At 46.6% G+C, this 12,227-nt stretch overlaps 1 protein-coding gene across 1 annotated transcript in view; it reads right to left on the reverse strand.

The window, feature by feature from the left end:
• CPZ (carboxypeptidase Z) overlaps positions 1-11,845 on the reverse strand; it is a 43,388-nt gene extending 31,543 nt beyond the window's left edge. Inside the window, exon 1 of the mRNA XM_005433148.4 lies at positions 11,558-11,845. Within this exon, the coding sequence (XP_005433205.1) occupies positions 11,558-11,645 (88 nt within the window). The 5' untranslated portion in view covers positions 11,646-11,845. The remainder of the gene's footprint in view (positions 1-11,557) is intronic.
• Positions 11,846-12,227: the final 382 nt, after the last annotated feature.

Below are 12,227 nucleotides of genomic sequence, written 5' to 3' on the forward strand. Positions count from 1 at the left end.
CCTGGTTCCTCTAGTAGCCATGTCTGAGACCCTCCTGACTCTTCACTCTCCAGCCCAGGATCACAGCTGCTCAAATACCCAGCTCCCAATCTTTTGTCCTGTCCAGTGTGGTGTTTGCTAGCAACTGCACACACTGACATACAGGCACAAGGCACATGTACTCTGGTCCCTCTGGGTTTTGCACCCCAGACACAGAAACCCCTCTAACCCATGGTCTTACACCAGACCATATGGGGCTCTTGTGGAGCCCCATACACCCCCACCCACACACACACAAAAAAAAAGAGACCCTCACCCTAGCAAACAGTCAGAAATGGAGTTTAAGAAGAAGACAGGACAGACTTCAAGGATCCTGTGCAGGGCATGGCCAGACAAGCATATTGACCAGCCAGTTTTTGATCCAGTTTAAAAAGGGAGGAGGTCTTGATAATATATCTGAAGTGTGGTTGTGTAAGAAACCAGGCTTATCTTTGAAAAAAACATGGAGCTCCCCAGCCCTGACAACCTGACAATATTTCTAGGCATGCTTAAAAACTGTAAGTTAGGTGCCTAGGAAATTTCACTAATGAAAATGTAGGTCTTTAATAATCTGGTTTAGTCCAAAAGTCCATGTGAGTCCTTCTGAACATAACCAAGATGCCTCATGGATCTTCCCCTAACAAATCTGTGTCCCACATAATGGTGTGCCTACCTTCCTTGTAAAGCAATTAAAATTTTGATGGATGTGAAGGGATGTATTTCTCCCCCATCCTACTTCGTTCTATCCCTAGCAACTGCATTTTATAATCCTTTTAATAAAAACTTAAAACTAATTATTTCCCTCCCCAGCTACTCTCATGGGAAAGCTTTTCCAAAAGTTCACTCCTTTAATGGCTAGAAATTGCCTTTTAATTTCCTCCCTAAAAGTATTCGTGGCCAGTTGATATCCGTGCATTGTTGTGCCAGCATTGTCCTTTAGCTTAAATAGCAATCTGCACTTTCTGGTGCATGCCTTCACCGTGTGTTTGCAGAGAGCAATCAGATCCCCTCAGCTTTCTGTTTACTAGGTCAAACAAAGAAGCTCTCTTGGCTTTGAAAGAACATGGTTTGATCACCCAGGAGGGGCCTCTTTTGGTCCTGTAGCCAATGATTCTATATTGCCCTTCTCCGATACTGGCAAGTAAAGAAAAATATTGCTATCAAGGTATCAGAGCTGTTTCACCAGTACCTCATAGCAGCTAAGCCACTATGTGCATGCTTTTTGAACACCAACAGGTCTGCTTTCCTTGTGATGTATTGGGGATCTAGCTATGTTGCTATTTCTTCTAACTCTCGCTGTGGGGACAGGCATCTAGCTTCTTGCTTAGCGAATTGAGTATTTGTCCTCGTAAGAACAAATTCATTATGTTTTCTTTTTCCTACTAAAGAAAGTTTAAAGTTCTATTCCCAGCCTATTTGTTTAAATGAAATCATCTGCACATCTGTTGCTAACGAGTTGATCATTCTTTAGCCAAAATAAAATCATTATAATGAGAAAAAAAAAATAACCCAGGAATTTTATCTTGGAGGGAGACATTTAATTGGAAATTAGTCTGGTTCTGTATTATGGATTGTCATTGATCCACATTACCTGATAAAATAAATGAGGGATCAGAGCTAGCAGAAAGAGTCCATCTCCAACACCAGCAAGTTCTGGTAAGCAGCAAGCTGGAAAAAAAATCATATCCATACAAACTCCTTTCCTGGCTTGGTACATTATGCTGGTAGCAATAAACAATACCTGGTTCATCAACAGTGTCTTCTGTTACAGGATTTCAGTGTTTCCCTTCGCTAGGTACAATCCCCTCAGTTAGTTAGTTATTAAGGTCAAGGTATTTCTAAAAAAGCTTCATCTCAGCCAGATACTGTGTGAAGTTTTACATCTGGGCATAATCAAGGAATAACGTTTTGTACAATACTAGCTGGGAAAGAGAAAGGAGTGATCTCTTCTTAGTAAGAGCTCTAGTAATTAATCCTGTTAATAAAATTGGATGTCACTACCTCCCTGAATCTGGATAGTCTTATATCATAATGCTATCACACCCACAACAACTTGTGAGGCTATCCATGGACAGAAGTCTATAGAGCGAGCCAATTGTTCCATACAGGGAGGAAAACTTTATGTGGATGGGACTGCCTTGAGTCCAGCCACATCCCAATGAGCAGAGTGACACTATCTCTGGTTATCACCAGGGTCATTAGCAATGAATCCCCTTCAGTACCTTGAAGGGTGGATAAGAAATATTTGACTTTTTTTTTTTTTTTCTTCTCAGCAGAAAATGACTGTATTGTAGCTATTATTTTAGACTAGAGGGTTGTGTGTGCTGCGTGCAGTTCTTCATGGGTTCATTTGTGGATGGTCTTTCTACAACTGCTCACATATCCTCAAAGGTAAGAGGCATTTCCCCTCTGCTGACGAGCTACTAACATCCTTTTCGTGTGTCTCTGACATGCACTGCTCAAATAACGAAGCTGAGGCACACACAGTCTCCCCAGACCACTATTACTGTGCAGGAGTGCTAGAGCCATCAGTCAGTTTGATACGTGGCGCAAATTTGTTCTCAACGGTGTCTCAGTATTCTGCTTATTCAGCTGGAGCAAAAAGGTATTCTGGCAACTTGCTGAAACAAGCAGACAAAACCAAAGGGAAAATGTAGCAGGCGCGGTCTGGGCTTGAGGCTGCTGCTTCCCCCTGCTCTGGCTCTCCAAGCAGCAGCAGTTTTGCTGCACTTAGCAGAACCCTCTTTTGGCCCAGCTGGCCAGAAGGAGTCAGGAAGAAATGGATAGCTGATGGAACAGACATGCAAAATTTTGCTAAGTCATATGCTGTAGCTGGGCTCACAAGAGGGCTGGATCATTTTGTGAGCAGGAGTAAATGCTAGCACTGGAGAGGTAAAGGCAGTTCTGGTTTCAGATGGTCTGCTACCTGGCTTTTACATTTTGTTATTTTTACCATACTTACAGGAAGGGGCAATCTATTAAGGGACATGACTATTACTCATTAACAAAGATGCTGACTGAAGAGGATAGATTCATTTTTTAGGTGAGTAACCCAAACCCAGGTAAGCCTTTCCCACGGCAACTGAAGCTGTTCATCTCAGTATGTGATAAGCAGGGATAATTTTTCAACACAGGATAAAGCTTTTCTACTACTTTTGGTGCAGGATGCCCCTCACAAATGCAGTTACCAAGACTCACTCATTGGCTCGCAGCAAAACAAACTCCTTCCTCCTGGGTCCTAAACCTAGTTCTAAGCCTAAACATAGAACTAAGCCTCACATTTTTGCAGCATACTGTACTGTTTTCTCTCTGTCTCTCTCTGCCAAAGACATCTGTGCAATTTCTTCTGCTGTCAGAGGCCAGCTCTGCCCAAACTGTAACACTTCTCCCCACCACAGCCCCGTGCAAACTGCCATATGATCCATACATCAGCCACAGCTCTTCTTGTGAACAAGCAAGAGTGAAACAGCTTGAGCTTTCATGTTATCAGGAGTTAATATACGTAAAAGCAAGAGAGAAAAGGTCTGCTTTTCTTGCTTTATAGTGAGTCTTAAATGTGTATGTGTGCAGATGTGGTGTTTGGACTTTTCCTATGTTTTGTAATGCCAATGCCTGCATATGTTTTGAAGGGTGCGGCTCTACGAGGGCCAAAGATAATTCTCCAGTATGTGTACTTATATAAGTAAGTGTGGATGCACGTAGCTGGGCCAGAGCCTGCCTGCCTGGAGAGCAGGCAGCAGGCAACCCTCTGAGGCCAGATCCCAAGCTGCAGCTGCACTCTCCGTTCCTGGAGCCCTGCACTCACGGGTCTGGGTCTCTGCACACAGAAATAACTGGCAAATCCCTGTCCCCACCCATCATAGCCTGCTTTGTCAAAGCTCTGGCAATGCTAGAAGAGTTCAGCCACTCCCTTTCTCTTTTTCAGAAAAGAAATGACAGGGAGTTTCTCAGGTCTCCAAATTAACTTGGCAGGCTTCAGTTGCTGCTTCTTCTGTGCTTGAAAGAGCCCAGACCTCTTCCATTTTTTGAGAAGAGGCTTCCCTGGGCTCAGAGGAAGACAGTGCCACCTCCTCTCACAGTCCCATCTGTGGACAGGTTGGTACAGAGAGACCTTTTTCTTCCTGACACAGAACAACCTTTTTTATGTTTATTTTTGTACTCTAGCTATTCCACCAAAGCTACAAAAGTCCTTTCAGTAGCACAGCTTCTATTTAAGATCATGGATAAAATAACTTATTGAAGAGGAGAAAAGCCATTTCAAGCTTTCTGAGCGCTCTCTATAATACACGCTTCTGGTTTTAATTTGCAAAGGCAAGCTTGAAAATCTACAATGCAGCACATACATATTTTACTGCCAAGCTTACATTCCCCCCCCCCCCCCCCCCCCCCCCCCCCCCCCCCCCCGATGATTCAGCACTGAAAGAGGCAAGCTGCTGTGATTAACCCTAACCCGGACAATACGGACAATAGAGCTCAACAGCTACTTCCAGTGCCACGACTTGGCTGCTTGCCTTTTTGAGAACAAAGCCAATAGGAGACTTATGTGCTTGAGGATATGGAATAAGCCCAAGGGCCAGTCTTACATTCAAAATATCTAAATCATTCAGTAAGGCTTACACAATCCCATTGTTATGACTGACAGATCGAACAAGATTAGATAATTTATCTTGTACAGACCAGCACACCCCCTGCCAGCTTTCAGGGTTTCTTACAACACAATTTTAAATTGGAAGACATATGTATTCATTTTAGACTGTTTATAGTCAAGACCTCCACTTCTCCAAACAAAACATTTCAGTTTCTGATCAAATTAGTGTTACTCTCCTTGCAGTTCTACACAGTTCATCAAGTCAAGTCTTTGCAACTATAACCTGCCTTGTAACACTAAAGAGACAAAACTTAATATCAGCAGTAATACAAAACACTGCTGGGATGCACCATTCTACAAAACATTGCAACAGCACCTGCAAATGGCAAAGCACAGCCTGCCTCCAGAGCAAGCTCTAGCTACAGCATGAGGACAAGAGCAGGACAAGATCTGTTACAGAATACTGTAATGGATCAGAACCTCCAGGAGGAGTGAAGTAAGGGGACTAGTGGCAAAGGAATGAGGCACCCGGGTAGCTTGGCTAGGGGGAAAATGGTCAAGCAGAAAGTCCAGGAGAGAAGACAGCTACATGTCTAAGGCACACATGCAGGAGCAGAATTGGAGAAGATTCCCCAGCCACAGAGAAGGAATTCCAGGAAAACTGGAGGAGAGAGGAGCGATTGCCAAAAGCAACTCACGTGGTTAACTCCTTTTTCTGGGTACATCAAAGCTTTTGTGAGTAGAGGACTGAATTCCTGTTACTAATCTTCCACTCCAGCAACTGCTGTAACTGCCCCAGGGCAGCAATGTGTTTGCAAGGGGGCAGAAGCAGTACGCAGCAGCCTGACGTGCAGGCAGTGAGACAAGACCTGTTTTAGCCCTGCTCCCTCACATGAAGAAGCCTGAAAGCACCTGAAAGAGATTAATGCCTAATCTGCCTTCACTTTGCAAGCAAGATCACAGCAGGAAGACACAAGCCAGTGTTCATTATTAATCACCCTTCTTTCTAACCCACCTGCTGCCTGGCATTCGGTTGAACACCCATTTTTACTGAATTACTGAATGTATTCCCACAGCAATGACACTGCAGTTGGCTCTTTCAGGACTGTTTCTCTCACAGAACTGGTCTGGGGCCTGCAAGAAGGTGCTGAAGCTTTCCCATGGGTGATGGGTGTTCATGCAACCTGTGGATCACAGGTCAAAATCTGTGCGGGTACACACCAGGACCTGTGACTCAGCAACAGCTCAAAGCCAGCCTCAGTGGTTACCAGTAATTCTCCCTTGTTTCTAATTGTCCAGATGAAACCTGAACAAGGCTGCAGTTGTAGGAACCTGAAAGAACTGATGAAGAGCATTTCTGTCTGCCTGTCTGTCCCCACTGCCTGTCTCTGTGCCTCTAGTGACAGGATCCCTGGTGTCACCCCAGCTGTGTCTCTGGCCAACAGGTGCTGATCCAGGGAGTCCTCCCACCTGAAAATCCTGAACAGAAGCATAATTCCCAAAACAAACACTAAATGTCCTTTCTTTACCTCAGCTGAGATCTTTTCCAAGTTGTGAGGGAAAAATTACGATTTGGGAAAACAAAACACAACAAAGACAATGACAACAAAATGGCCCAGGAGTTGCCAAATTGGCTGAAGACTTGCTGGGCTGCATGTGTGCCTGGGCTGATGCCGAACATGTGTTCGCTGTGCACCAAGATGATCTGGAGACATATAGAGACCATCTCTTAGCGTCTGGTCAGTGAAGAGAAATCAGTTCAGATCTGGGGGATGCTGGTGTTAACACAACAGCTGGGGTGAGAAGGTGGAATAGGTCAGGAAATCTCTATAACTATTGTCTAAAGGATCCATTTTTTTATCAGGATGACTGCAGAAGGGTGAAAAAACTTAATAAACTGGTAATCTGGAACTGTGATGCCTCCATAGCTTTATTTTGTGACCTTATACTCTCTACAGCTCAGTTCTCACGGTCTAAGGATGTAGCACTCTCTAACTGCTTTGGCCAACAGCTTACCACAGAGTCAGAAGCTTTAAGTAAGTTCAACTCTGTTGAATGGCATAGGACAGAGGAGCATGTCTGAAAAACTGAGGTTTTTTCTCTTTGGTGTTACAAGACTTTCAAAACTTTTGCCAAAATATGATCCCATCCTTGTTAAACACAGTCTGTGCAGCCCCCTAGCATAACTGTCTTTTCATTAGTATAGATGTATGAGAACTTATGTAATTAATTTCACATCTGGTTCTTCTGTAGGTAGTTGAGTTTTAGCCAAATATGGTATTTTTATGTTACAAAAGATTGACAGTTAATTCAATGGCCTTAGCTTAAATCCATGGCTTAATCTCATAACGTCTCTTGGATAAGGGTGTCCTGTTATAACCCTGTAAAAACTGACATAGTGCCAAGTAAATCAATGGAGTTACAACAGGATAAACAAAGGGATTGAATTTTCAGTTTTATTTCTGCAATGGGCAGAAAACCCCCAAGTCCTTAAACTCCATTGATCTGTGACAGCTGCGTCCGACTTGAAGGTGATCTTGTCCAAACCAAGATTCAGCAGCCACAAAAGCCCAGCAAAGAGACCAGGGTGTGGCCCACCAGCCTCAAACACCATGTTCACAACATAATGGGTGACTTTCTGCATGGTACCTCCATGCCCAGCCCCCCTCAAACAATGGCACCTGTGGCATTCATCCAACATTTGGTCCAGGCTTGAGGGGGGGATGGCTCTCATGTGGCCTGGGCAGCCCCAATGGGACCACGGTAGCTATCAGCCAGCCAGCACCCCCAACCAGCTACTGAGTGTGTGAAGGGAAAGGCAATATCTAGAAATGTTAGAAGAGGATCAACCATTAGTATTACTAACTCTTGCTAAAAGCCTTGCTGTGCCTTAGGGCAGTGGGGGTTTTGATCAGGTTTTGACTTCTATGTTTTTACACACCCACACCTTAAAAATGTCTGAACAAGTATTCAGAAGAAAACTTTGCCTTCAGATTAAAGTAATACACAACATATTTCAGCAGTAAAAGGATATACCTGTGTATTGTATTTTCAATATAAATTTATTTTCCCCAGATAAGTGGCTGCGTTTGATCCCATTTCCCGTGTTAGAAGTAGCTGAACAAAAGTATTGTTAAAATAGTAATTGTGTAAAAATACTAGAGTCGGTGGAGGGAATCCAGAGGAGCTCTCATGACTCGGTGATGACAACTGAGTTTACGAGAGCTGGAGTTTCTCATCTTGTGGGAGTGCATGGAGCAGACACGAGCTCTGCATTTTTTTGTTTTGACAAGACTTGGGCACATCCATCTTGGGTGCAGCAGGCGAGGTTCCTACAGCCTGGGCTTTCCCACACGAGGCAGCACAGCACTGCGGCTGTGCTCCATGTCCGCGCCTGCCCGTGCCAGCCCCAGTGGGTTGAGGGGCCCAGCTGCAGCACTAGCCCTGGGGGAGAGGAGCAGACCCCAGCCCACCGCCAGCTCACTCAGCGCAGTCACACGCATGAGAGCAGCAGTAACTGCAGAGCTCTGCCTGTGTGTGTGCATGCAGACATGGGTTTCACTGGGAAACAAGCAGAAATGTCCACAGCAGGTGAACCAATATGCTCAGGTCCCACAAAGCTGAGGTCAGCTCGTGGAAGGAAGAGCTCGGCAAAACCCATGGCACACAACAGAGTTGGGGATGGCAGAAAAGGAGAGGGAAAAGGTATGGCGTCTATATGTGAAGCCACTTTTTCTGTCAGTCTGACTTTCCAGAAGACAGTCTTACTCAATGCTATAGCTCAGAGAGGAGCCAGTGCCACCAAACCTGCGCTGGGCTCCGGAAGAAAGACATTACCTGTCTCCTCCCTCCCCAGCTCTCTTTCTTGTACCTCCCCGCTCCCTCCCGTCTCCAGTGGCTAAGCTCGGAGACCCTCAGGATGGGGCAACGCCTGGCTCGGAGCAGAGCGACCCGGGATAACGGGAAACACCCAGGTGCTTGGGAGAGAGGCGGCCTGCAGGTGACGAGTGCCAGCCAGTGCCAAGCCGGGCGCAGCGCGCCAGCTGCTCCCCACCTCCACAGCTCCGGATCAAACCTCGCCCCGCAGCCGTGACACCTGGCAGGCTATGCCGTGAGCCCGAAACATCCTTCGGTGCTTGGGCAGGGAGTCGGGGGTCCTAAAGGCCCTGCCCCCCCTCCTTGCGCCGCAGCCCCGGGCCGGCCGCGCTCGCCGGGAGCCCACACGGTGGCACCACAGACGGCGGCGCCGCTCCCGGCGCATCGCGGCAGCGCCCGGGGCCGGCGCTCCGGTGTTCCCCCCGCCAGCTCACCCTGTCAGCCCCGGGGGTTCGCACACCCACCTGAGCCCTGGCGTACCCCTGCCCCAGAAGTCCCCAAGAAAGCCCTGTCTGAACATGAGTGGTGGGGAAGGGGTTTATCGCTGCTATTTTGCAGCCGCAGTCTGACCCCTGGTAGCACCCCAGTGGTAGACCTGGCCCCAGTTGCAAGGGAAGTCAGCTGCTTTCAGTATTTCAAGGCATGTGACTTCAGCCTGCTTCTACTTTGTTTTTATTTTGGTTGTCAGTGATGGTAAAGTGCTGCCTTTAACTAATTACTGCTGGAATACATCAGTCAGCAGCAAAGACATGCACAACAGATAAAACAGGGACCACCTGTGCTATTAGCTCTGAAAGCTGGCTACCTTTCAGGTGAAAAGTGCTAAGCTGTACTTTTCTCACCCGAACTAGAGGCTGAGGCCAGTAAAACTCACCAGGGTCTGGAAGTGCTGCCTCACAACAGGGCAATGTAGCATCTTATCACTGGGGCTTAGTGTGTGGCTTAGTGGCCCCTGCAGGGATGCAGGACACAGTTGGGGAAAAGGGTTCTGCCCTCTCAGTGCCATGGTTCCCAACTGCTGCTCAGAAAGCTCTTCACACAGTGTGTGATGCCTGTGCCATATTGTGGGGCTGGATGACACTAATCATTTCCTTATTTTTCTAAACAGAAGAGCACAAAGCATTTTTTAAGGATCTTGGTGTTGTAAACCATGTTTCAATTTGGTTTCTTATTAAAAAAAACAACAAAATGAGTCACAGTAGAGCAAATATCACCGAGAAGACCAGGCAGCCTGCAAAAAACAGCTCCAGCCTTGCTGGGAGTCAATGGCACTGGACCCTGCTGCCCTTCTCTCCCGGAGGAGCAGCTCCAGGCTGGTCTCCTTCTGCAGGACATGGCAGGTCTGGCCACTGAGACCCGCCAGGATCTGCCCAAGGGACCCCAAAATAGGGGAGAAATTCCTGTTGCTACAGCTGAAGACATAAGCTACTGCCCTGGATGTTGAGAGGAGACCCCTGCAAGGTCTGTTGGTGAACACTTGCAGCACCGCAACCCCATTTCTTTTCATGTGGCTGACATGACTTTTTCTCCCCTTTAGAAAAGAAAGACCCTTGAGAAATCTGGCAGGTGTCTCAGTGGCAAAGCTGCTACTTTATTCCCCCATCCAACATCCCTCCAGTATGAAATGTGCCCCTTCCTCACATTGCACACCATGCAGCGAGGTTTCCCTACCACTAGCCATCCCTCTAGGGCCACAATTGGCAGTCCAGTCCCACCACATGCAAGGTGTATTTCCATCACCTGCCTTTCCCTGAAGCCCTTCCCTAGAGACAGCACAGTTGCCAACACACACAAAACATTCTGCCACAGCAAAGTTACCCCTCCATGATCCATACATTTGTGGTCGTTGGGATTAATACCCCATGGCAAAACTTTGATCAGCTGAAACTGGAGCAGAAACATACCTCACTCAAGAAAAGTCATGCTGCAAACCCCACAGCCTCTTCCTGTAATTGGCTGCAAATAGTCTACAACACTTCTCTTTGTGCAGCTTTATCCAAAAATAAAATCCCTTTTGGCTGCGGTAGACCTCACTTTGATGTTTGTGGGAACAGTACTCTCAAATTATATGCAGTACACAGCACATGGGCTGAATTGTGTAGTCATTCAATGCCAGTGACAGTCTATGGTTTATATTTAAGCACTGAAATATAGCTGAATTTCCTTGGGTAACATTAAGGTCATTTTCAAGTTAACTTATCTCTTTCTGTATTCCCATAAAATAAGTATTTTTCTGAATCATTTTGAGTTTGAACCCTATGAAAATATTTTTCTTGGAATAGAACTTGTCACTACAATGGCATTCATCTCTCCACTGTCCTCACATAAATGAAATTTGAATTAAGGCCACTTGAGAAAAAACACCAGGTATTTTGAAAATATACTCTTAATATTTTTTGTTAATCAACTGGTTATTGAACCAAAAGCTTTAATTTTACGTGTTCCTAGCTAAACTTTATCCTAAAGGGTAAATCTGCTTTTCCAGCCAATCAACTCATACAAATTCCATATTGCTTATAGCAAGCTAAAACACACCCTACAGCTGTCAGATCCTAATAAATCTTCTCATATGTTGGACTTGAAATAAGTGACCTAAAGCTAAATGTAGGGAGAGGAGTTTTTTCTTAGCAGAAAAGCATACAGAAGGTCGAAAGTTCATCTTCTTGCAATCCGACTACCACATTCCTAGAAGACAAGGCCAGAGATGGGGCAAATCCTCTGCATTCCCCACAACAGCGAGGGGGATCCTACTGACTGGGAAATCCATAAATTGACAGAAAGACGCATCTACACATGGCCTTAAAAGACAGTGATGGGGAAACATTACATCCCTTACATTACAGGCTTGTTTTTCTGTTGCAGAACTACACCACCTCCTGCCTTCCCATCCACACTTCCCAAGCACAACCCCAGTGTCATCACTGGCAGCCTGCAGATTTCCAAAGAGCTGATCCCCTTGTCTCCAGGGGAGAGTGACAGCTCCTGCCTCCTTCGCCTTGAAGCCGGAGCCCTATACTCTGCTCATCTCCAGGGGAAGGAAGGAGAGAAGGGGACTTTTGGGGTGGTTAGCCTTACCTAGGGTTTCTTGGCCAGTTTCACAGCGGGGTGTCGGCTCGGTAGCCCTAAGCAGCCCGCCGAGGAGGAGCAGGAGCCTCAGGACCATGCTGGAGCCCCTTGCGCAGGCCGTGCAGTGATGTGGCACTCGCTGCCTGATGGAGCCGAGCCTCAGCGCGGCTCTGGCTCTCCAAGCTGCAGAGGAAATCAGTGCACTGCAAGGGCATGCCCACGTCTCACAGTATGTGCAGTCCAGGCGTCAGATTTCAGCTAGCATTTGAGCTTGGAAAGCAAAAGGCTTTGAGACAGGGAGGAGGAATGAGCTCCCCCTCCCCTCTGCCTCCGGACAGTCTCACTCTTCCAGCCTGGTTTACAATTTCATAAACAGTTTGAGTGAAGGGGGGTCCCTGCAGGGATGCGCCTGCCTTATCCTGCGCCATGGGTCCGATGCCTTTGGTCTTCATGCAGCAGATTTCCTAAGGGACACGGGAGCTTTGTTAAGGCGTATCTCACTGAAGCCAAGAGCAACTGCCTGGAGAGAGCAGGGGGAAGAGAGACAGAGAAAAGCAAACAATCGAAAGCCACTTTCCTCCCAGAGAATGGTATTTCATAACCCACTTAACTGCAAGTTTAAAACATAACATGACAGCAAAGGAACTCTAAGCTGTAAGCTGTATCCCCTCCAACACAG

This window comes from Falco cherrug, chromosome 1 (assembly GCF_023634085.1).
Source record: "Falco cherrug isolate bFalChe1 chromosome 1, bFalChe1.pri, whole genome shotgun sequence".
Classification (NCBI taxonomy): Eukaryota; Metazoa; Chordata; class Aves; order Falconiformes; family Falconidae; genus Falco; species Falco cherrug.